Source organism: Tachyglossus aculeatus, chromosome 3 (genome assembly GCF_015852505.1).
Source record: "Tachyglossus aculeatus isolate mTacAcu1 chromosome 3, mTacAcu1.pri, whole genome shotgun sequence".
In the NCBI taxonomy this organism is placed as follows: Eukaryota; Metazoa; Chordata; class Mammalia; order Monotremata; family Tachyglossidae; genus Tachyglossus; species Tachyglossus aculeatus.
Genome location: NC_052068.1, coordinates 7,859,237 through 7,885,872, shown reverse-complemented (window position 1 = coordinate 7,885,872; position 26,636 = coordinate 7,859,237). Strand labels below are relative to the sequence as shown.

Genomic DNA, 26,636 nt, shown 5'->3' with positions numbered 1-26,636 from the left:
CAGACATGAGCAGTGGGTTTTAGATAAGTTATGAGCATGGCTGAGTCAGAAAATTAGTGTGGGAAGAATGCAGAGTGTAATCAGAGAATAGTGGGAGAAGGGAGAGTTAATAGGAGAGAGGGGAGAAGAGCCTGAAAAGCCAAAGGTTAGCCTTTTTTTATTTCACACAAAGAGAAATGGATAGTGGAGGATTTGGAGGAGGTGAGTGAAATGTTTGGGGGGGTTGATTTTTCCAACCCCCCCAAAACTGACATATTTATATGTCAGTTATTGATGGATGACATACCTATTTCTGTCCTGTTCCCTTCTAAAGATGTCACGTCCAACACATCTCATACCAAAACTCCCCTCTCGATCACAGTGTTCTGATCCACTTTAGTTTTTAAATTAGCCTTGTGGTTATGCAGCGGATTGAATAGGGGCCTGGGAGTCGATGGGTCATGGGTTTGAATGGCAGCAAATCCTTTACCTTCTTCGCTGTTCTATTAGAGCTTGCTTCTCCTTCAGCTCCTTGAAGGCTGCTAACCTGCTCTCTTCAGCTCTCTTTGCCTGAATCACGGCCTCGTAGGCTGACAGTTCAGGGAAGGTGTTCTTCCAGGTAGATTTTTTCCTTCTAAAAATAGACAGACACTTTATTCAGTTGACTCCGGAGTCAGGGGTAGCAGTAATGACTACTCACTAGACCTCGATCTCATCTATCTCACCGCCAATCTCTCACCCACATCTGCCTCTGGCCGGGGATGCTCTCCCTCTTCATATGCAACAGACAGCTTCCCCCTCCTTCAAAGTCTTACTGAAGGCCTATCTCCTCCAAGAGGCCTTCCCTGACTAAGCCCTCCTTTCCTCTTCTCCCACTCCCTTCTGCATCACCCTGATTTGCGCCCTTTACTCACCTCTCCCTCAGCCCCACAGCACTTACGTCCATATCTGTAATTTACTTCTATTAATGTCTGTCTCCCCCTCTAGACTGTAAGCTCATTTTAGGCAGGGAATATGTTTACAGCTCTGCCACACTGTACTCACCCAAGCACTTAGTACAATTCTCTGTACACAGTGAGCGCTCAATAAATCAACTGATTGATCGAAATGCATAAAGAAGACCAAGAAGTGATAGATTTTGGCTATTTTACCTGGAAAAAGGCTTTGCTTTTTTAGTCTTTTCTTTACCATGATTTCTCTTTAAAGTTATTTCCAGTCTTGAAGTTGGGTCAACGGGCAACCGCTGCTGATCGAGAAATTCTCTTTCAACTTGAATCATTTCTTGCTTCAGTTTCTTAAATCGTATTATTTCCTCTTCACTGGGCCACTCTTCCGACAAATCCAAACTAGATTCTGGGAGGTCGGCTAAATTCAGTTTCTCCATGAGTGGAAAAAAATCTTCCTTCTCTTTTGAGGTGACTTCGTCATTCTGTTTCTGAAATCTTGCATCTCCCTCTTTATTAGCCCTCTCGAGGGACAAGTCTAGACTGGATTTCAGGAGCTCAGTTATTTCATCAGTTGAAAAATGGATTTTGTCTAGTGGGGTGAGAGAGACATTTTATTAGCCTGCTGTACGTCCATCTGGAAGGAGGCTTAATGAGCTGAATCATTAACAACCCAAAAAGGGAGGAGGAACAAGTAAGGATCTTGGTCTTGACTGACCATATGTTCTATGTAGCCTAACAGAATTACCCTAAACTTATTTATATGTCAGTTATTGATGGATAACGTATACCTATGTCTGTCCCCTGAGTTCTCTTCTAATGATGTCGCTTCCAACACACCTCACACCAAAACTCCCCTTCTCTACCACAGTGTTCTGATCCACTTTAGTTTTTAAATTAGCCTTGTTGTTATACATTGGATTGAATATGGGCCTGGGAGTCAATGGGTCATGGGTTCTAATCCCGGGTCCGCCACTTGTCTGCTGTGTGGCCTTGGGCAAGTCACTTCACTTCTCTGGGCCTCAGTTACCTCATCTGTAAAATGGGGGTGAAGACAGGGAGCTCTGTGCAGGACAGGGACTGTGTTCAACCCGATTTGCTTGTATCCACCCCAGCGCTTAGTACAGTGCCTGGCACACAGTAAGCACTTAACAAATACCATCGTAATTGTTGTTATTATTATTATTATCATTTCTACTATTAACAGTCAAACAAAAATTTGTACAAACCTCTCAACTGTCACAGATCCATTTTGACTGGATTATAGGGTACTCTCCCAAGTGCTTAGTACAGTGCTTGGCACACAGTAAGTGTTTAATAAATGAGATTGAATGAATGAGTGAATCATACCTAGGATATATGCAATAGCATTAAGCCTCAAAATCCTTTAAATGCTTGTAGTATTTGTTAAGCACTTACTATATGCCAAGTATTGTACTATGAACTGGGGCAGATACAAGATAAACAGGTTAAAAACAGTCCCCGTCCCACAGGGGTCTCACGGTCTTTCAACATCTTAAATTTTAAAAGTTATTAGAGCCATACCAGTGCAGCTTAGTGGAAAGAGCACGGGTCTGAGAACCAGAATCAATCAATCAATCAATCATATTTATTGAGCGCTTACTGTGTGCAGAGCACTGTACTAAGTGCTTGGGAAGTACAAGTTGGCAATATATAGAGACAGTCCCTACCCAACAGTGGGCTCACAGTCTAGAAGGGGGAGACAGAGAACAAAACAAAACATATTAACAAAATAAAATAAATAGAAAATAAATAGAATAGAATTCCACTATGCTTAGCATAGTGCTTGGCACATGGCAAGTCAGGGAGAGGGCAGGGTTTGGGAGGGAAGACAAGGAGTTCAGTCTTGGACATGTTGAGTTTTAGGTGGCGGGCAGACATCCAGATGAAGATGTCCTGAAGGCAGGAGGAGATGCGAGCCTGGAGGGAGGGGGAGAGAGCAGGGGCAGAGATGTAGATTTGGAAGCCCTGTGTTCTAATCCTGGCTCCACCACTTACTTGCCATGTGATCCTGAGCAAGTCCATCAAGTTCTCCGTGCCTCGGCTCTCTCATCTGCAAACTGGGGATTCAATACCTGTCCTCCCCACTACTTAGACTGTGAGCCCCACGAGGGATCTGACGATCTTGTATCTATCCCATTCAGTCATTCATTCAATCGTATTTATTGAGCGCTTAATGTGTGCAGAGCACTGTACTAAGTGCTTGGGAAGTAAAAGTTACCAACATACAGAGACGGTCCCTACCCAATAATGGGCTTACAGTCTAGAAGGGGGAGACAGACAACAAAACAAAATATATTAACAAAATAAAATAAATAGAAAATAAATAGAATAGAATTCCACTATGCTTAGCATAGTGCTTGGCACATGGTAAGTGCCTCAAGAATACTCATATTATTATTGATTGTAAATAAGACTGCTTGCTGTTTTCACCAGAAAAGAGAGCTTGCTCTACATCAAAACATGTGATTCACTTTGTTTTCCTAAAACAGCAAATGGCAGCTGAGATGGTCATTCATTCATTCATTTATTCATTCATTCAGTCAGTCATATTTATTGAGCGCTTACTGTGTGCAGAGCACTGTATTAAGCGCTTTGGAAGTACAAGTCGGCAACATATATAGTCCCTACCCAACAATGGGCTCACAGTCTAGAAGGGGGAGACAGACAACAAAACAAAACATGTACACAGGTGTCAAAATTGTCAGAACAAATAGAATTATAGCTATATGCACATCATTAACAAAATAAATAGAACAGTAAATATGTACGAGTAGAATAAATAGAGTAATAAATCTGTACAAATATATACAAGTGCTGTGGGGAGGGGAAGGAGGTAGGGCGGGAGGGATTGGGAGGAGGAGAGGAAAATGGGGGCTCCGTCTGGGAAAGCCTCCTGGCTCAGGGGCTCATGTAACTGGGTAATCCATGCACAGGGGTAGTGGAGAAGGGGTCTTCAAAAATAGCTTATTCCTGAGAGCCCCTTGCTCCACCTACACCAATCTGCAAAGGGGAGGCTAACTAGATTCAGTCCCAAGTACTTAGTTGTTGAGGCCTTCTGGTAAAATATCTGTAATTTATTTATTTATTCATACAAATGTCCATCTCCTCCTCTAGACTGTAAGCTCGTTGTCAGCAAGGAATGTGTCTGCTTACTGTTCTATTGTACTCTCCCAAGCACTTAGCAAAGAGCTTAGCACACAGTATGGGCTCAATAAATATGAATGAATGAATCACATAGCAGAGTTGGAAAAAGAGAAGGGGGCTTGTTAATTGGGGAGAGGTCCCTTGACCATTTCAAGTTATAGATGGTACGTAGTGAACACTTTCTGTGTGCAGAGCACTATACTAGGCACTTGGGAGAGTCTGATACAACAGAGTTTGGATAAAGCTCCGGCCTGGGAGTAAGAAGGACCTGGGTTCTAATCCCAGCCCTGCCACCTGTCTGCTGGGTGCCCTTGGGCAAGTCACTTCACTTCTCTGGGCCTCAATGACCTTATCTGTAAAATAGGGATTAACACTGTGAGCCCCAGTGACTGTGTTCAACCTGATAACTTCTTTCACCCCCAAGTGCTTAGAATAGTACTTGGCACATAGTAAGTGCTTAACAAATACCATCATTATAATAAGCATTTAACAAGTACCACAGAAAACAAAAACAGAAACAAAATGCAGAGTTAATAATAATAATAATTAGTACAGTGCTCTGCACACAGTAAGCGCTCAATAAATACGATTGAATGAATTAATGAATGGTGTTTGTTAAGTGCTTACTATGTGGCAGCCACTGTACTAAGTGCTGGGGTGGATACAAGCAAATCAGGTTGGACACAGTCCCTGTCCCACATGGGGCTCACAGTCTCCATCCCCATTTTACAGATGAGGTAACAAACAAAAGAGGCACAAACAAATGAAGTGAATTGTAAAAGGTCCACAGGAGACAAGTGGTGGAGCTGGGATTAGAACCCATGACCTTCTGACTCACAGGCCCATGCTCTATCCACTATGCAACACTGCTTCTCCTGCAGAAACGCTCTCTGCCTATGGGTCTCAGGGACTTCAGGCTAGGAAGAGTGAAGTGCCCACCCTGGAGGGGTGACATGGTCCAGTGGATGGGCAGCAGTATCACCCCAGTATCCCAAAATCCCAAGGGAAGAGCCCAGATGGGGGAAGTTGAAATCTGGGATTCCCAGAGACAGGCTGAGGGTAGGGGACTAGAAAAAAGTGCTCCAGGACGCCCCCGGGAAAGCACAAAGGAGCCTGGGGGAAAGGAAGTGAGCCAGAGGAAAAAGTTATGACCTTTGGGAATCAGAATTCTTCTCTATGTGTCATCTAATGAACTCATTTAAAAACCATCATACCTTTCCCAGCAGAAGACAATGGTGAATCATTTCATTCATTCATTCATTCATTCATTAAATCCTATTTATTGAGTGCTTAGTGTGGACAGAGCACTGTACTAAGCGCTTGGGAAAGAACAACACAACAATTAACTGTGACATTTTCTGCCCACAACAAGCTCAGAGTCTAGAAGCAGGGAGACGGTCATCAATACAAATAAATAAAATGACAGATATGGTCATGAGTGCTGTGGGGAGGAGGTGGGGAAGAGCAAAGGGAGCAAGTCAGAGTGACGCAGAAGGGAATGGGAGATGAAGAAAAGTGGGGCTTAGGCTGGGAAGGCCTCTTGGAGGAGATGGGCCGTCAGTAAGGCTTTGAAGTGGGGGAGAATCATTGTCTGTGAGATTTGAAGAGGCAGGGCAGTCCAGGCCAGAGGCTGGATGTGGGCTACTTCTGGATCTTTACCAAAAAAACTCTCTGGATACACATACCAGAATGACTTTATGACAGAAGATGGGATGTTGTGAAGAGGGAGTGTCCACAGAGTGGTTATGGGTCAGAAACGACTTGACGGCACTTGAAGAGGAAGACTCTTTCCCAGCACTTAGAACAGTTCTCTGACACACAGTAAGCACTTAGCACATATAATAATAATCACCATCCTTTTGCTTCTTTTATGGTATTCATTAAGCATTTACTATGTGCCAGGCACTGTACTGAGAGCTGCAGTAGATACAAGCTAATCAAATTGGAAACAGTCCCTGTCCCATGTGGGGCTCATAGTCTCAATCCCTATTTTCCAAATGAGGTAAGTGAGGCCCAGACAACTGAAGTAACTTGCCCAAGATCACACAGCAGATAAGTGGCAGAGCCGGGATTAGATGCAGCGTGGCTCAGTGGAAGGAGTCAGAGGTCATGGGTTCATATCCAGCTCTGTCAATTGTCAGCTGTGTGACTTTGGGCAAGTCCCTTAACTTCTCTGTGTCTCAGTTACCTCATCTGTAAAATGGGGATTAAGACTGTGAGCCCCCGTGGGACAACTTGATCACCTTGTAACCTCCCCAGCGCTTAGAACAGTGCTTTGCACATAGTAAGCACTTAATAAATGCCATCATTATTTATTATTATTAAGTCCTTCTGACTCCCAGGTCCGGGCTCTACCCACTAGCCCAGGCTGCTTCTCTTCAATTTAAAACACAATTTGAGCCCTAACCTCCGGATCTGCTCTAGTAGTGTGGTTTCATTGTGGTTGACCCAGGCCCAGAGAGCTCCCATTGCTGAGGGCTTTCGGGGTTGGGAGGCGGGGGGCGCTTATCTCAGAGCCAGGGACAGATGGGGGGCTCGGGGACTCACTTGGGGGAAATCGTCTCCTGTTCCCAGACAGGAAAAAAACGGAGGGCTTGAGAAGCCTGGGCTTGGACCCATCTCCAACGGCTTGGGAGCCCTTTGTCAGTTAGTCAGTCGGAAAGTCAATTGCTACTTATTGAGCGCTTACTGTGTGCAGAGAACTCTACTAAGTGCTTGGGAGAAGACAGTATAACAGTTTTGGCAAAGGACGGGCCAAGGTGGCCATGGTCTATCAGAGTGGTATCTATATATAACACGACTAGAGAAGCAGTGTGGCTTAGTGGAAAGAGCCCGGGCTTGGGAGTCAGAGGTCATGAGTTCTCATCCCGGCTACACCACTTGACTAATGTGTAACTTTGAGCACGTCACTTCATTTCTCTGAGCCTCAGTTACCTCATCTGTAAAATGGGGATTAAGACTGTGAGCCCCACGTGGGACAACCTGATTACCTTGTATCCCCCCCCAGTGCTTAGAACAGTGCTTCACACATAGTAAGCATGTAAAAATGACATTATTATTATTATATGTGCACAAATCCAGGAACTTCACCATCGTGGTGTCTTTGAATATGAAGGACAATTATAAGTCCATCTCTTTCTCTCTCTGTCTCTGTCTCTCTCATGCTAACCTTCTCACTGTACCTCCATCTCATCTATCTGTCTGCCGACCTCTTGCCCACATCCTACCTCTGGCCTGGAATGACATTCCCCCTCATATCGGACAGATAATTGCTCTCCCCCGCTTCGAAACCCTATTGAAGGCACATCTCCTCCAAGAAGCCCTCCCTGACTAAACCCTCCTCAATCAATCAATCAATCGCATTCATTGAGCATTTACTGTGTGCAGAGCACTGTACTAAGCCCTTGGGAAGTACAAGTTGGCAACATATAGATACTGTCCCTACTCAACAGTGGGCTCACAGTCTAGAAGGGGGGGGACAGAGAACAAAACCAAACATACTAACAAAATAAAATAAATAGAATAGATATGTACAAGTAAAATAAATATATAGAGTAATAAATATGTACTAACATTATACATATATACAGGTGCTGTGGGGAAGGGAAGGAGGTAAGATGGGGGGATTGAGGTGGGGGCGAGGGGGAGAGGAAGGAGGGGGCTCAGTCTGGGAAGGAAGGCTCTCCTCTTCTCCCACTCCATTCTGTGCCATCATTACTTGCTCCTTCATTCATCCTCCCCATTCCCATATTACATATGTATCTCTCTCTCTCTCTCTCTCTAAATATATATATATATATATATATTTATAAATATAAACTCCTTGAACGAGTTGTCTACACGCGCTGCCTCGAATTCCTCAACATCTATTCTCTCCTCGACCCCCTCCAGCCTGGCTTCCGTCCCCTACGTTCCATGGAAACTGCCCTCTCAAAGGTCACCAATGACCTCCTGCTTGCCAAATCCAGCGGCTCATACTCTATCCTAATCCTCCTCGACCTCTCAGCTGCCTTTGACGCTGTGGACCACCCCCTTCTCCTCAACACGCTATCCAACCTTGGCTTCACTGACTGCGTCCTCTCCTGGTTCTCCTCTTATCTCTCCAATCGTTCATTCTCAGTCTCTTTTGCAGGCTCCTTCTCCCCCTCCCATCCCCTTACTGTGGGGGTTCTTCAAGGTTCAGTTCTTGGTCCCCTTCTGCTCTCGATCTACACTCACTCCCTTGGTGACCTCATTTGCTCCCACGGCTTCATCTATCATCTCTACGCTGATGACATCCAAATCTACATCTCTGCCCCTGCTCTCTCCCCCTCCCTCCAGACTCACATCTCCTCCTGCCTTCAGGACATCTCCATATGGATCTCTGCCCGCCACCTAAAACTCAACATGTCCAAGACTGAACTCCTTGTCCTCCCTCCCAAACCCTGCCCTCTCCCTGACTTTCCCATCACTGTTGTCGGCACTACCATCCTTCCCGTTTCACAAGCCCGCAACCTTGGTGTCATCCTCGACTCTGCTCTCTCGTTCACCCCTCACATCCAAGCTGTCACCAAAACCTGCCGGTCTCAGGTCCGCAACATTGCCAAGATCCGCCCTTTCCTCTCCATCCAAACCACTACCCTGCTCGTTCAAGCTCTCATCCTATCCCATCTGGAGTACTGTATCGGCCTCCTCCCTGATCTCCCATCCTCTTGTCTCTCCCCACTTCAATCCATACTTCACGCCGCTGCCCCGATTGTCTTTGTCCAGAAACTCTCTGGGCATGTTACTCCCCTCCTCAAAAATCTCCAGTGGCTACCAATCAACCTACGCATCAGGCAGAAACTCCTCACCCTGGGCTTCAAGGCTGTCCATCACCTCGCCCCCTCCTACCTCTCCTCCCTTCTCTCCTTCTACAGCCCAGCCCGCACCCTCCACTCCTCTGCCGCTAATCTCCTCACCGTGCCTCGTTCTCACCTGTCCCGCCATCGACCCCCGGCCCACGTCATCCCCTGGGCCTGGAATGCCCTCCCTCTGCCCATCCGCCAAGCTAGCTCTCTTCCTCCCTTCAAGACCCTACTGAGAACTCACCTCCTCCAGGAGGCCTTCCCAGACTGAGCCCCTTCCTTCCTCTCCCCCTCATCCCCCTTTCCATCCCCCCATCTTACCTCCTTCCCTTCCCCACAGCACCTGTATATATGTATATACGTTTGCACGCATTTATTACTCTGTTTATTTATTTTACTTGTACATATTTATTATTCTATTTATTTCATTTTGTTAATGTGTTTTTTTTTTTTGTTCTCTGTCTCCCCCTTCTAGACTGTGAGCCCACAGTTAGGCTCTATATGTTGCCAACTTGTACTTCGCAAGCGCTTAGTACAGTGCTCTGCACACAGTAAGCGCTCAATAAATACGATTGATTGATATATATATATATCCGTCATTATTCATTCTTTCATTCATTCATTTATCTATGTATTTATATTAATGTCTGTCTCCCCCTCAAGACTATGAGCTCGTTGTGGGCAGGGAATCTGTCTGCTGTTATATTGTACTATCCCAAGCACTCAGTAGAGTGCTTTGCACACAGCAATCAATAAATGATTGAATGAATAAATCTCTCTCTCTCTCTCTCTCTTTCTCTTTCTCCATATATATGTATATGCATTGACCTATATGTAGCCCCATCTTCATCTCTTCAGGGATCAAGCAGGCTTAAGATCCTAAGTGTATCTCTGATCTCTTGTCCAGAAATGGTCACGCCCGTAAAGTCGACCTTAAACAACTGGCTGACCCACCTTGGGAAGTCGAGCTCAAAGATGTGCACTTCTCCTGGCCCCAGCGACGGAGATAGGCCAGGATAGCCAAGAGCCCCTTCTCCACTATATTCACTGGGGGGAATTCCAAAGGACAGTACCTTAAATTCAAAGCTTTCAGAGATGTCACGTTACCTGTAAAAAAAATAGGAATCTGTGTGAGTTTCACTTGTGTTTTACCCATTAGGTTCAGGATTAATAATAATAATAATTATGGTATTTGTTAAGTGCTTACTATGTGCCAGGCACTGTACTCAGTGTAATCCCCGACCCACATCCTCCCCCCAGGCCCACACCCTCCCCCGGACTGGAATGCTCTCCCTCCGCACATCTATCAGGATTTCCTCATACAAGCTGCATATTGAGTCCTCCCTTTCTTTGTCTTAGCAAATTTGTTCCTGGGTTTTCTTTGTTGGTACACTGCAACAAGCAACCTTAAAGGGGATCAGCATGGCTTAGTGGAAGGAGCCCGGGCTTGGGAGTCAGAGGTCGTGGGTTCTAATCCAGCTTCACCACTTGTCTGCTGTGTGACCCTGGGCAAGTCACTTCACTTCTCTGCCTCAGTTACCTCATCTGGAAAATGGGGATGAAGACTGTGAGCCCCACGAGGGACAACCTAATTACCTTGTATCTTCCTCAGAGCTTAGAATAGTGCTTGGCACATAGTAAGTGCTTAAAAATATCATCATCATCATCATCAGGATAGGTAAAAAGGGAGAGGCAGATGTACGCATCAGGCAGAAACTCCTTACCCTCGGCTTCAGGGCTCTCCATCACCTCGCCCCCTCCTATCATCATCATCATCAATTGTATTTATTGAGTGCTTACTGTGTGCAGAGCACTGTACTAAGCGCTTGGGAAGTACAAGTTGGCAACATATACAGTACCTACCCAACAGTGGGCTCACACCTCACCTCCCTTCTCTCCTTCTACAGCCCAGCCTGCACCCTCCGCTCCTCTGTCGCTAATCTCCTCACCGTGCCTCGTTCTGGCCTGTCCCACCGTCGACCCCCAGCCCACGTCATCCCCCGGGCCTGGAATGTCCTCCCTCCCAACATCCGCCAAGCTAGCTCTCTTCCTCCCTTCAAGGCCCTACTGAGAGCTCACCTCCTCCAGGAGGCCTTCCCACTCTGAGCCCCTTCCTTCTTCTCTCCCTCATCCCCCTCTCCATCCCCCTCATCTTACCTCCTTCCCTTCCCCACAGCACCTGTATATATGTATATGTTTGTACGTATTTATTACTCTATTTATTTTACTTGTACATATCTATTCATTTTATTTTGTTAATATGTTTTGTTTTGTTCTCTGTCTCCCCCTTCTAGACTGTGAGCCCACTGTTGGGTAGGGACTGTCTCTATATGTTGCCAACTTGTACTTCCCAAGCGCTTAGTACAGTGCTCTGCACACAGTAAGGGCTCAATAAATACGATTGATTGATTGATTGATTGATCTGCCAAGCTAGCTCTCTTCCTCCCTTCAAAGCCCTACTGAGAGCTCACCTCCTCCAGGAGGTCTTCCCAGACTGAGCCAGCTTTTTCCTCTCCCCTTCCCCATCTCCCCTGCCCTACCTCCTTCCCCTCCCCACCGCACCTGTATATATGTTTTTTGTACAGATTTATTACTCTATTTTACTTGTACATATTTATTATTCTATTTATTTTGTTAACGATGTGCTTCTAGCTTTACTTCTATTTATTCCGATGACTTGACACCTGTCCACGTTTTGTTTTGTTGTCTGTCTCCCCCTTCTAGACTGTAAGCCCATTGTTGGGTAGGGACCGTCTCTGTATGTTGCCGACTTGTTCTTCCCAAGTGCTTAGTACAGTGCTCTGCACACAGTAAGCGCTCAATAAATATGATTGAATGAATGAATGAATGAATAAATAAATGAATGCTGGGGTGGATACATGCAAATCAGGTTAGACTCTTCTAACCTGACTCTTCTGACTCCTAGGCTCTCCTGGGCTTTATGAGATGCAGCGTGGCTCAGTGGAAAGAGCACGGGCTTTGGAGTCAGAGGTCATGGGTTCAAATTCCGGCTCTGCCAACTGTCAGCTGTGTGACTTTGGGCAAGTCACTTAACTCCTCTGTGCCTCAGTTACCTCTTCTGTAAAATGGGGATTAAGACTGTGAGCCCCCCGTGGGACAACCTGATCACCTTGTAACCTCCCCGGCACTTAGAACAGTGCTTTGCACCTAGTAAGCGCTCAATAAATATGATTGATGATTATTATCTACTACTCTCCTTCTCTCCTTCCCCATCCCAGCCCACACACTCTGCTCTTCTGGTGTTAACCATCTCAGTGGGCCTCCGTCTCATCTGTCTCGCTGCCGATCCCTAGACCACGTCCTACCTCTGGCCTGGAATGCCCTCCCTCTTCAAATCTTGCAGACGATCACTCTTCCCCACTTCAAAGCCCTACTGAAGGTGCACCTCCTCTAAGAGGCCTTCCCAGACTAAGCCCCGTTTTCCTCAGCTCCCCCTCCCTTCTACGTCACCATGACTTGCTTCCCTTGCTCGTCCCCTCTTCTCCCCGCCCCACAGCATTTTTGTATATATGTACATGTCTATAATTTTATTTATTCATATTGATGCCTGTTTTACTTGTATTGATGTCTGTCAATACATGTCTGTGAGCCTGCTGTGGGCAGGGACTGTCTCTTTTTATTGCCATATTGCACTTTCCAAGCGCTTAGTACGGTGCTCTGCATACAGTAAGGGCTCAATAAATACGATTGAATGAACGAACTGAAGTCTGTGTATCAGTGAGGGCTTTGAAGGGGGGAAGTGAGCTAGTTTGGCGGATATGAGGAGGGAGGGCATTCCAGGCCAGAGTTGGAATGTGGGCCGGGGGTCGACGGCGGGACAGGCGAGAATGAGGCACGGTGAGGAGATTAGCGGCAGAGGAGCGGAGGGTGTGGGCTGGGCTGTAGAAGGAGAGAAGGGAGATGAGGTAGGAGGGGGCGAGATGATGGAGAGCTTTGAAGCCAATAGTGAGGAGTTTCTGCTTCATGCGAAGGTTGATAGGCAACCACAAGAGAACAGGGCCTGGGAGTCAGAAGGACCTGGGTTCTAATCCTGGCTCTGCCACTTGTCTGCTGGTGATCTTGGGCAAGTCACTTCATTTCCCTGTGCCTCAGTTATCTCATCTATAAAATGGGGATTGGGACTGTGAGCCCCAAATGGGACAGGGACTGTGTCCAACCCGATTTGCTTGTTTCTACCCCAGTGCTTTGAACAGAGGCTGGCACATGGGAAATGCTTAACAAATACCACAGTTATTATTATTATTAAAATGGGGATGAAGACTGTGAGCCCCATGTGGGACAGGGACTGTGTCCAACCTGCTGATCTTGTATTTTCTCCAGCACTTAGCATATAATGATAGTATTTGTGCTGAATAATTATGTGCTGGATAATTATGGTATTTGTTACGTGCTTACTATGTGCCAAGCACTGTTCTAAGCGGTGGGGTAGAGACAAGGTAATCAAGTTACCTTCAGAAGCGGTGTGGCTCAGTGGAAAGAGCACAAGCTTTGGAGTCAGGGGTCATGGGTTCAAATCCCAGCTCAGCCAATTGTCAGCTGTGTGACTTTGGGCAAGTCACTGAACTTCTCTGTGCCTCAGTTACCTCATCTGTAAAATGGGGATTACGACTGTGAGCCCCCCGTGGGACAACCTGATCACCTTGTAACCTCCCCAACGCTTAGAACAGTGCTTTGCACATAGTAAGCGCTTAATAAATGCTATAAAAAGTTGTTCACACTCTTCATCTCCATTTTACAGATGAGGTAACTGAGGCACAGAGAAGTTAAGTGACTTTCCCAAAGTCACACAGGTGATAAGTGGCGGAGCTGGGATTAGAACCCACAACCTCTGACTCCCAAACCCGGGCTCTTTCCATTAAGCCACGCTGCTTCTCAATAGTGCCCGGTACATAGAAAGTGCTTAACAGATATCACAATTTTTATTGGAATCACTTCCTCTGCCCAGATTTTTGGTCCCAGAGTCCTTGTGGCTGGAGTGAGGCTTGTCCATCATTCTCGGCAGGAGATGCCATCATCAAAAGAAGTGAACCAGTTAGCAGCTTCTCTTCTCTTTCAAGAGTTCTAGAGGGTCTCAACCTGGACACTTTTTAAATCGATGCCCTATCACTGCATATAAAAACCCGTTAGTGTGAAAAAGAGCATACAGTGGCACAAATGGAATTTTCCAAATCAGTGTCGTCTGAAAATAAAGCATAGTGGAGTCAACATTAATACCTTAAAGCCCAGAGGTTAAGTTCTAGAGGCACCCAACCAACTATTCCTAATTTAAGAAATATCAAAGAACGATGGAACTCAGTCGGTTATAAAAGATGAATTTTTTCTGCTTATTTTCCCCATTGCATTTATTGTCTGGGGAATGATGTCAGTCCAGCATTTCTATTTCTCACTGTGGTTTTTCGCTTTCTTCTAACTTCTTTTTATTTTTTAATACCCTTAGCCCTACTAGTGGCTTCATGCTTGCACACTTTCTTCTCTTTCCTTAGTTTGTTTAAATTTCATTACCATTTCTGAGCAAATTAAATTCAAATCATGACATCACATCAGGTAAAAGAACACTTTTTTCCACAGTTTCCCTTATTCAAATAACAAAAAACAAAACACAAAAATACAAAATAATCAGGTGGGGCACAGTCCCTGTCCCACATGGGGCTCACAGTCTAAGTAGGAGGGAGAATGGGTAATGAATTCCCATTTTACAGATAAGGAGATTGAGAGACTGAGAAGTGAAGTGACTTGTTCAAGGTCACAAAGCAGGCAAGAGGCTCAGCTGGGAATAGAACCCAGGTCCTCTGATTCCCAGCCCAGGGTTCTCTCCATTAAGCCTTCCTGCTTCCGTACTCATCTACCAGAAATACCTGTTCCTCGATAGAGTATTTCTAGAAATCATTTTTCAGTGATTGAAATAAAGATTGTATGTTTTCAAACTGCAAGAGGCTCACAACCTTAGCAGGAACCCTGGAGATGTGATTAGAAAGTAAACACCTAGCCACCTTTCAGCACAAATAACATGTAAAATATTGCCAAAGTGATTGACATAACATTTAATTGTGGCATCTGCTTAAGTGCTTATTATTTGTCAAGCACTGTACTATACATTGGGGTAGGTAGAAAAGCAGCATGGCTTAGTGGAAACAGCATGGGCTTGGGAGTCGGAGGACGTGTGTTCTAATGCCGGCTCCCCCACTTGTCTGTTGTGTGACCCTGGGCAAGTCACTTCACTTACTTGTGCCTCAGTGACCTCATCTGTAAAATGAGGATGAAGACTGTGAGCCCCAGGTGGGACAATCTAATTACCTTGTATCTACCCCAGCGCTTCAATCTGCGCATCAGGCAGAAACTCCTCACCCTCGGCTTCAAGTCTGTCCATCACCTCACCCCCTCCTACCTCACCTCCCTTCTCTCCTTCTACAGCCCAGCCCACACCCTCCGCTCCTCTGCCGCTAATCACGTCACCATGCCTCGTTCTCGCCTATCCCGCCGTCGACTCCCGGCCCAGTCATCCCCCTGGCCTGGAATGCCCTCCCTCCCAACATCCGCCAAGCTAGCTCTCTTCCTCCCTTCAAGGCCCTACTGAGAGCTCACCTCCTTCAGGAGGCCTTCCCAGACTGAGCCCCCTCCTTCCTCTCCCCCTCGCCCCCCTCTCCATCCCCACCATCTTACCTCCTTCCCTTCCCCACAGCACCTGTATATATGTATATATGTTTGTACATATTTATTACTCTATTTATTTATTTATTTTACTTGTACATATCTAGTCTATTTCTTTTACTTTGTTGATATGTTTTGTTTTGTTCTCTGTTTCCCCCTTCAAGACTGTGAGCCCACTGTTGGGTAGGGACTGTCTCTATATGTTGCCAACTTGTACTTCCCAAGCGCTTAGTACAGTGCTCTGCACACAGTAAGCGCTCAATAAATACGATTGATTGATTGATTGATTGATTTTGAAGGGAGGAAAAGAGCTAGCTTGGTGGATGTGTGGAGGGAGAGCATTCCAGGCCAGGTGAAGGACATGGGCCAGGGGTCGACAGCGGGACAGGCGAGGACAAAGTACAGTGAGGAGGTTAGTGGTGGCAGAGGAGCGGAGGGTGCGAGCTGGGCTATAGAAGGAGAGAAGGGAGGTGAGGTAGGAGGGGGCGAGATGATGGAGAGCCTTGAAGCTGAGAGTGAGGAGTTTTTGCCTGATTCATAGGTTGACAGGCATACTTAACACTGCTGCCCCGATCATTTTTCTACAAAAACGTTCAGTCCGTGTTTCCCCACTCCTCAAGAACCTCCAGCGGTTGCCCATCCTCCTCCATGTCAAACAGAAACTCCTTACCACTGGTTTTAAAGCAGACAATCCCCTTGCCCCCTCCTACCTCACCTCACTACTCAACCCACACACTTCACTCTTCTATTGCTAACCTGTTCACTGTAACTCAATCTTGTTTATCTGCTGCCCCTGGCCTGGAATGCCCTCCCTCCTTATATCAAACAGACAACTACTCTCCCCCTCTTCAAAGCCTTATTAAAGGTCCATCTCCTCCGAGAAGCCTTCCCTAGGCCCTCATTTCCTCTTCTCCCACTCCCTTCCGTGTCACCCCTGCACTTGGATTTGCTTCCTTTAGTCATCCTCCATCAGCCCCACAGAACATATGTACAAACATGTCTGTAACTTTTTTATTTATATTAAAGTTTATCTCCCCCGCTAGACTGTAAGCTCATTGTGGGCAAGAACATGTCTATCAACTCTGTTATACTGTTCTCTCCCAAGCGCTTAGTACAGGGCTCTGCAGTCACTAAGCACTCAATAAATATGATTGGTTGATTGATAGACAAGAATTGGAAGGATGAGAAATTTTGCTTGGCATTAAATAGCCACCTCGATTTACTTAATAATAATAATAATAATAATAATAATAATGGCATTTGTTAAGCACTTACTATGTGCAAAGCACTGTTCTAAGCACTGGGGGGATGCAAGGTGATCAGATTGTCCCGCATGGGGCTCACAGTCATCATCCCCATTTTACAGATGAGGTAACTCAGAGTCCAAGAAGTTAAGTGACTTGCCCAAGGTCACACAGCAGACATGTGGCAGAGCTAGGATTCAAACCCATGACCTCTGACTCCAAAGCCCGTGCTCTGTCCACTGAGCCATGCTGCTTCTCTCAAATAATGACCCAAATCTCTTTTGTCTGCTACATTGGCCACTACTGCTCTTTCTGATAATGCATTCATATTGGATTCATGGTGCATGCTTAACTGATCACTTTTTGAAAAGCTTTCAAACTTTTTGATCACTTTTTCAAGATCACTTTTTGAAAAGTCACTGAATAAGGAGTTTATATTAAAATGTTAAGTACTTACCCAGCTCCACAGGCAACATTTTAATTGGGTTCCTTTCTAAAAGTAAAGTTCGCAAAAACCTTTAAAGTAAAGCAGAAAATGAGAATTCAAAAATTATTAAAAAAAATGAACACCTATAAAACACAAGACCCTCTCAGGGTCGCATCTGGAGAGTTTCCAGTCCTCTACCAGCCTCGGCTACGGGAGGGAAAGTGAAGCAGAGGCCTGTCTATTCCATTTCTAGCTTGGCCAGTGGCTAGTGAGTGGCAGGCAACCTGCTACAAGTCAAAACTCACCCGTGCTAGGCAGCAGCAGCACAGGAAAGAGTCAAGGGCAGAGACTCGAGTTTACTGCGTGGAAGGCAGCAATGGTAAACCACTTCCAGATTTTTCTCAAGAAAACTCTCTGGATCCACTACCAGAACGATTGCAGATGGAGGTGGGGCGTTCTGGGAGAGAAGTGTCCATGGCGTCTCTTTGGGTTGGAGACGACTTGACAGCATAAGACAAAACAAATCTCAAAAGCTGATTCTCAACTTCCTATAAGACCTTCATTTTTCTTCCCTGTGGCTAGCAAAATCAACATCAGAAGAGGTATGGTCTAGTGGATAGAGCATGGGCCTGGGAATCAGGAGGACCTGGGTTCTAATACTGCTCTGCCACTTGTCAGCTACAACTGACCTTGTGCAAGTCACTTAACTTCTCTGTCTCTCTCTTACCTCATCTCTAAAATGGGGATTAAGAAAGACTATGAGCCTCATGTGGGACAGGGACTGAATAGCTTGTATCTACTCCAGGGTTTAGAACTGTGCTTGCCACATAGTAAGTGCTTAACAAGTGTTGTCTTGTCTTAAACCATCAAGTCGTTTCCAACCCATAGCGACACCATGGACACATCTCTCCCAGAAGGCCCCACTCTCCATCTGCATCATCAATCGTATTGGAATCGTATTCCATCTGCAATCATTTCTGGTAGTGGATGGGTTCTAATCCAGGCTCTGCCACTTGGCTGCTGTGTGGCCTTGGGCAAGTCACTTCACTGGGCCTCAGTTCCCTCATCTGTAAAATGGGGATGAAGACTGTGAGCCTTATGTGGGACAGGGACTGTGTCCAACCCGATTTGTTTGTATCCACCCTAGTGCTTAGTACAGTGCCTTACACATAGAAGGTGCTTAACAAATACAAACGCTTAGTACAGTGCTCTGCACACAGTAAGCACTCAATAAATACAATTGAATGAATGAAAAACCATTATTATTATTATTATCATTATTATTAAGGACCCAGGTTCTAATTCCAGCTCCGCCACTTGTCTGTTGCTTCCCCCACTCCCTCCCTCCCTCTGCCCTACTCCCTTCCCCTCCCCACAGCACTTATATATATTTGCACATATTTATTACTCTATTTTATTAATGATATTATGTATCTATAATTCTACTTATTTTGGTGGTATTGACACCTGTCTACTTGTTTTGTTTTGCTGTCTGTCTCCCCCTTCTAGACTGTGAGCCCGTTGTTGGGTAGGGATTGTCTCTATATTTTGCCGAACTGTACTTTCCAAGCGCTTAGTACAGTGCTCTGCACACAGTAAGCGCTCAATAAATATGACTGAATGGATGAATGAATGAATGCTGTGTGACCTTGGGTAAGCTACTTCACTTCTCTGGGCCTCAGTTACCTCATCTGACTGTGAGCCTCATGTGGGACATGGACTGCATCCAACCTGATTAGCTTGTATCTACCCAAGCCCTTAGAATAGTGAGTGGCACATAGTAAGGTCTTAACAAATACCATTTAAAAGAAAAAGAGCATAATGTACTATGAGCCCCATGTGGGTGGGGACTAAATCTACTCTGATGATCCCGTACCTTCTTCAACACTTAGCACAGGACTTGGCACATAGTAAGCACTAACAAATAGCACAGTTATTATTAAAGCAGCATGGCCTAGTGGAAAGAGCAAGGAGCCTGGGAATCAGAGACCTGGATTCTAATCCTGGTTTTTGCCAACTGACTTGCTCTGTGACTTTGGGCAAGTCACTTAACTTCTCTTAGCCTCAGTTTCCTCATCTGAAAAATGGGAATCCAGTGCCTGATCTCCCTCCTACTTAGACTGTGAGTCGGAGATAGGACAAAGACTGCATCCAATCTGATTAACTTCTATCTATAGACCCCAGCCCTTAGAAGAGTGTTTGACACATAGTCAATGCTTAACAAATACCATTATTACTAGTATCATTATTATTATTATTTTCACATATCCTATCACTTAAGCGCTAACTACACATCAATCAATTAGTGGCATTTATTGGTGCTTACTGTTGTTGCGTACTTTCCCAAGTGCCTAATACAGTGCTCTGCAAAGAGTAAGCAGTCAGTAAGTACAGTGGAATAAATGAGCGAATAAGTACAACTGCATGAATGAATGAATGAATATGCAGAGCACTGTACTAAGCACTTGGGAGAGTTCGCTATAACAGAGGTCAGAGGTCATGGGTTCTAATCCCGGCTCCTCCACTTGTCATCTTTGTGACTTCGGGCAAATCACTTCACTTCTCGATGCCTCAGTTACCTCATCTGTAAAATGGGGATTAAGACTGTGAGCCCCACGTGGGACGACCTAATAACCTTGTATTTGCCCCAGTGCTTAGAACAGTGCTTGGCACATAGTAAGCGCTTAACAAATGCCATCATTATTATTATTATAACAGAATTAGCAGACACATTCCCTGCCCCCCAAAAACTTACTGCCCCTTTTCCTTCTTCCATCTGAAAATTATTTTAGTGTCTCTTTCACCCACTAGATTGTTAGTTCCTTGAGGTCAAGGATCTCTCATACTCTCGCGAGGCCTAATACAGTGCTCTGCATACAGTACATGCTCAATAAATACTATAGAGGAAGCTGCCCATCCACCTCCATATCAAACAGAAACTCCTCACCACTGGCTTTGAAGCACTTAATCATTTTGCCCCCTCCTAATAATAATAATTATGGTATTTGTTAAGCGCTTACTGTGTGCCAACCACTGTTCTAAGCGCTGGGGGGATACAAGGCAATCAGGTTGTCCCAACGTGGGGCTCACAGTCTTAATCCCCATTTTACAGATGAAGTAACTGAGGCACAGAGAAGTTAAGTGACTTGCCCAAAGTCACGGAGCTGACAGGAGGTGGAGCCGGGATTAGAACCCACAACCTCTGACTCCCAAGCCTGGGCTCTTTCCGCTAAGCCACGCTGCTTCTCTCCTGGCTACTCTCCTACTCCAACCCAGCCCGCACACTCTGCTCCTTTAAGGTCAACCTTCTCACTGTACCTCCACCTCATCTATCTCACTGCCGATCGCTTGCCCACATCCTGTTTCTGACCTGGAAGGCTCTCCCTCTTCATATCTGATGGACAATGACTCTCCCCACTTTCAAAGCCTTATTGAAGGCCCATCTCCTCCAAGAGGCCTTCCCTGACTAAGCCATCCTTTCCTTTTCTCTCACTTCCTGATTTGCTCCCTTTATTCATTCCCCCCTCCACGCCCCCCGACCCAGCCCCACAGGACTTATGTCCAGGTCTGTCATGTACCTATTTATATTAATGTTTGTCTCCCCATTCTAGACTGTAAGCTCATTTGGGAATGGAACTTGTCTGTTATATTGTTACACTGTGCTCTCCCAAGAGCTTAGTACAGTGCTCTGCATACAGTAAGAGCTCAGTAAATACCACTGATTGATTGGGGAAGTGGCATGACCTTATGGATACAGCACAGGCCTGGGAGTCAGAAGGACCTGGGTTCTAAACCTGATTCGGCCACTTGTCTGCTGGGTCACCTTGGCCAAGTCACCTCACTTCTCTGGGCCTCAGTTCCCTCATCTGTCAAATGAGGATTCAGGCTGAGTCCCATGTGGGACAGGGACTGTGTCCAACCTGATTAGCTTGTATCTACCCCAGTGCTTAGAACAGTGCATAGTAAGTGCTTAACAAGTACCATAGTTATTATTACTATTATCATTTTGCGTCTGTTATATTGTTATATTGTGCTCTCCCAAGAGCTTAGGTACAGTGCTCTGCATGCAGTAAGCACCCAATAAATATGATTGATTGATGATGGTGGCCAGCTGGTATCCCTGACAGAGATCGTTTTGAATGTTCTATCCTTAACCTGTCTTACCACTCTGTTGCTCTCTGGGGGAGCTTCAAGATAGATCTAGAACTGGGGCAGGCAGTTTTTTTGGGAAAAGGGAAGGGGCAAAATTATCAACATTCTCAGGGAGCTGCTGATAGGCAGATGGACTCTCAGGCAATCAGGAGGCAAGCTTGAGTGGGGGCATTCCCCAATCACATCTCTATTACTGCAAATGACATTCAGTAGATCTTTTTTTTCTTTTAGGAAAAGAAAAACAACCAAGAAAAGCAAGGATTCCAAAAATACCCAATTGCCAAATTTCCTTCCGCTGGATTGAAAATGAGGTTGTTTCCACTTAGAGGCACCAAATGCTAGAGAAACAGCATGGCTTAGTGGAAAGAGCCCAGGCTTGGGAGTCAGAGGTCATGGGTTCTAATCCCAGCTCTGCCACTTGTCTGCTGTGTGACTTTGGGCAAGTCACTTGACTTCTCTGTGCCTCAGTTACCTCATCTGTAAAATGGGGATTAAGACTGTGAGCCCCACGTGGGACAACCTGATAAGCTTGTATCTACCCCAGCACTTAGAACAATGCTCAGCACATAGTAAACGCTTAACAAATGCCTTCATCATTATTATTATTATTACTACATTGCTCTGCACACAGTAAGAGCTCACCACACAGACCGCACTGAAGAAATACCATTGATTGATTGAGACTGCTCCAATATTTGTTTATTTATATATTTAATTAATATATATTTAATCCAGTGGGACATACTTATTGCATTTTACCTTCCAAGAGAAGATATTAACACACCTATTGAGTTGGGCTTTCTAATTCCAAAGGGTTAGAAAATAATTTGATTGGCAAGTGATTGAGAAAAAAAATCTCAAGTTCTATCATCTAGTTTAGCTGATGTAAGCTTGTGAGGGCAGTGTATACCCATCATGTCATACTTCCACTTTTATTATGATTTTTCCACACATTAAGACCTTTGAAAAAGAGTACAATTTTCTATGATTTTCTCCTGAATAGGCTCCAGTTATTCTGGAGCCAATAATGATACAAACACTACCAAAATTATGATAAGGTCCCACAAACCATCTGGCTTCACCCGACAAATGCTAAAAATTTCAAAACTTGAGACCTTAGCCTTGCCCTACTAAGAAACGTATGCATATGCTGGGGAAGTGAGTAAGGCCCCTATTTAGAGATCCTAGTTTATTCTTACATTTATCACAACAATGAGTTTTGATGGGACGGAGAGCTAAAACTAAAACATGATGGGAAAAGTGATTGGCGATGGATTCTTGGATTATCTACCCAAGCATGGAGCATAGCGCTTGGCAAAAAAGAGCTTAATTATTATTACTATTATCATTATTTTAAAAGTTATCTTTTAAAAGTTATATATAACTTTACAATTAATATATAAAGTTAGCTTTTAAGTTATAACTTTTAAGTTAAGTTTAAGTTCTATATAACTTAAAAGTTATACATATGTATATATACACAAGTTCTGTGGGGCTAGGAGTGGGAAGAATATCAAGTGTCCAATGATCACAAATTGAGGTTACATGGACAATCCTGAAGGAAGGGAGAAGAAGCAGGGGGAAACAGAGCTTCCTCTTTGAAGACCTCTAGGAGGAAATATGACCTCTAATGCTAACCTTCTCACTGGACCTTGATGTTGCCTATCTCACCACTGATTTCTCACTCACTTCCTACCTCTGGCCTGGAACACTCTCCTATCCCCATATCTGACATATCCTCTCTATCTTATCTATCCTCATATCCTCAAAACATCATCATATCTGACAGATAATTGCTCTCCTCCACTACTGACAGTGCTTGGCACATATTAAGTGCTTAACAATTACCATCATTATTATCAAAACCTTACTGAAGGCCCATCTCCTCCAAGAAGCCTTCCCTGACTAAGCCCTCCTCTTCTCTTCTCCCACTCCCTTCTGCGCTGCTCTTACTTGCTCCTTCATTCATCCTCCCTCCCATTCCCACATTACATATGTATATATCTATATATGTCATTTATTTATTTATCTATCTATTGATTTACTTATATTCATTCACTCATTCATTCAATCATATTTATTGAGCGCTTACTGTGTGCAGAACAGCTTGGGAAGCACAAGTCGGCAACATATAGAGACGGTCCCTACCCAACAACGGGGTCACAGTCTAGAAATGAATGTCTGTCTCTCCTTCTAGACTGCGAGCTCATTGTGGGCAGGAATGTGTCTGTTATTGCTATATTGTACTCTCCCAAAGGCTTAGTACAGTGCTCTGCACACAGTAAGCATTCAACAAATACAACTGGATGAATGAATAGTAATGCTTTGAAGGTAGAGGTGCTTTGAATGCATGGAAGATGTTCTCTGGACAAGGCCATCTGCAATTGTATTCCAGTAGCCACAGTTCACCTGACCTCTGATTCACTGAGGGGACAGTGGGGAAATAGTCCAGATTTTCGTATTCGGGGAACAGTCGTTGTGCATGCTATGCCTTCTATTCATTCATTCATTCAATCATATTTATTGAGCACTTATGGTGTGCAGAGCACTGTACTAGCTTGGGAAGTACAATTCGTCAACAAATAGAGACAATCCCTACCCAACAACAGCCCAGTTTAGAAGCGGGGAGAAAGACCAAAACAAAACAAAAAAAGTAGACAGGCATCAATAGCATCAATATAAATAAACAGAATTATAGATATATACACATCATTAATAAAAGAAATAGAATAATAAATATGTAGAAATATACACAAGTGCTGTGGGGAGGGGAAGGGGGTAAAGCAGAGGGAGGGAGCAGGGATGATGGGGAGGGGAGGAGGAGCAGAAGAAAAAGGGGGGCTCGGTCTGGGAAGGCCTGCTGGAGGAGGTGAGCTTTCAATTACATTCCTAGTGGGTACAGCAAGGGCCTGAGAGTCAGAAGAACCTGGGTTCTAATCCCAGCTCTGCCACTTGTCTCCTGTGTGACCTTGGGCAAGTCACTTCACTTCTCTGTGCCTCAGTTACCTTATCTGTGAAAAAATGGGGAGGGTTAGCCCCATGTGGGATATGGACTGTGTCCAGTCCGATCATTTTGTGTCTACCCCAGTGCTTAGTACAGTGCCTGGCACATAGTAAGTGCTTTAACAATTACCATAAAAAAACCCACCAGGAAGAGACATATTTTTTGTGCTTAAGAATGCATAAAACATTTAACCTGTGCTTTCATGAGTGAACTCTATTAATAATAATAATAATAATAATGTTAGTATTAGTTAAGTGCTTACTATGTGCCAAGCACTGTTCTAAGTGCTGGGGGAGGATACAAGGTAATCAAGGTTGTCCCACGTGGGGCTCAGTCTCAATCACCATTTTACAGATGAAGAAACTGAGGCACAGAGAAGTAAAGTGACTTGCCCAAAGTCACACAGCTGACAAGTATTGTATTTTGCTCTCCCAAGTGCTTAGTACAGTGCTACGCACACAGTAAGCACTCAGTAAGTACCAATGATTGAATACTAAATGTTTGGGAAAGCGAAACATCAGGAAGATACATGTTCTTTGGGTTTGAGAATGCCTAAACATTTTTTTTGTGCTTTCACTAGAGTGAACTCTATTGTATTCTACTGTACACGAACCTCTTGTATTGTATTCCCCTAGTTCTTAGTACAGTGCTCTGCACACAGTAAGCACTCAGTAACTACCACTGATTGGTGGAGCACCGTCCTAGCCTCCTGGGAGAGAAAAATATAGCAGAGTGAAAGATATTCAATCATATTTATTGAGCGCTTACTGTGTGCACAGCACTGTACAAAGCTCTTGGGAAGTACAATGATCATTGCTCACAAGGAGCTCACAGTCTAGAGGGGGGAGAAAGATAGAAAAGAAACTACTGATGAAGGAATGAGACTGTTAGTCAATCACATTCATTGAGTGCTTTCCGTGTGCAGAGCACTGTACTAAGCACTTGGGAGAGGACAACAGAACAAACCCATTTCCTGCCCACAAAGAGCTTACAGTCTAGAGGGGGAGACAGATGTTAATATAAATAAATTACAGCTATGTACATAAGTCCTTTTGGAATTCCACTGTTGAGCATGTGAATTCATCCTTGTTGAATTTTGTCTAATGACATGCTGCTTTAGACAGGTGTTCTAGAATGGTCTTATCATGTTTGTGATCTTTGTGTGTGGCCTAGTGGAAAGAACATGGATGGGGAGGGAGGAAACTGGGCTTCTAATCCCAGCTCTGCCACTGGCCTGTTGGATGTCTTTGAGCAAGTCACTTTACCTCAGTTTTACTTATCTGGAAAATGGGGATGAGAAAATTTCTCTATTTCTTTAATTTTCTTTTTTAAGGAAATTGTTAAACCTTACCATGAGCCAGGTACTGTACTAAGTGCTAGGAAAAATACAAGATTATCAGGCTGGACACAGGCCATATTCCATGTGGGGCTCAGAGTCTTCATCCCCATTTTACGGATGAGGTTGCTGAGGCACAGGAGCAGCGTGGCTCAGTGGCAAGAGCCCGGGCTTGGGAGTCAGAGGTCATAGGTTCTAATCCTGGCTCTGCCACTTGTCAGCTGTGTGACTTTGGACAAGTCACTTAGCTTCTCTGTGTCTCAACTGCCTCATCTGCAAAATGGGGATGAAGACTGTGAGCCCCATATGGGACATGGACTTGTCCAACTTGCTTAGCTTGTATCTACCCCAGCACTTAGTAGAGTGCCTAGCACATAGTATGTGCTTAACAGATAACCTAAAAAAAAGAGAGAAGGCTAGAAATTGGCTTGAGCAAAATACAAGCCTGTATTCCCACCTCAAGTAAATAATGAATGGGCTAAAATCTGCTCCCTCATAGCCAACAAGCACACACATAAAGAACCAGAAAACACTCAGAAAAAAGTACAATCCATTTTTCCATTTAACTCAGGATGAAGAATTTAAACTAGAGACTTACTTGTGCGATCCGATTCCAGAAGGAAGATGTTTAATTTTATTATTCCGGAGATCCAGCCAAACAAGATTTGGGAGTAGTTGAAAAAAATCTTTGGGAATTATGCACAGAGCATTTCCTTGCAGATGCAGTTGCTTTGGGGGGTGGCAGGAGGGGAGGAGAAGAAAACAAAATTAGAATGTCTCTTCTGTAGCTAGCTCATTAGCTTAAAAAAACCCCTCAATAACCTATTACAATTACAAGACAGCACTGAAACGGGATGAGTGATTCTACTTTGACAATTACATTCACC

The 26,636-nt window shown here is 44.7% G+C and overlaps 1 protein-coding gene and 1 non-coding gene across 2 annotated transcripts in view; one reads left to right on the top strand and one right to left on the bottom strand.

Moving 5' to 3' along the window:
- LRRC27 (leucine rich repeat containing 27) overlaps nucleotides 1–26,636 on the bottom strand; it is a 63,807-nt gene that overhangs the window by 25,413 nt on the left and 11,758 nt on the right. The window contains exons 3-7 of the mRNA XM_038744042.1: nucleotides 26,348–26,478; nucleotides 17,288–17,346; nucleotides 9,872–10,024; nucleotides 1,131–1,515; nucleotides 470–613 (exon numbers count right to left, since the gene is read on the bottom strand). Of these exons, the coding sequence (XP_038599970.1) occupies nucleotides 470–613; nucleotides 1,131–1,515; nucleotides 9,872–10,024; nucleotides 17,288–17,346; nucleotides 26,348–26,478 (872 nt within the window). The remainder of the gene's footprint in view (nucleotides 1–469; nucleotides 614–1,130; nucleotides 1,516–9,871; nucleotides 10,025–17,287; nucleotides 17,347–26,347; nucleotides 26,479–26,636) is intronic.
- LOC119926182 lies at nucleotides 17,415–17,552 on the top strand. The gene has a single exon (XR_005450080.1). It is a non-coding gene; the product is annotated as a small nucleolar RNA SNORA7 (small nucleolar RNA).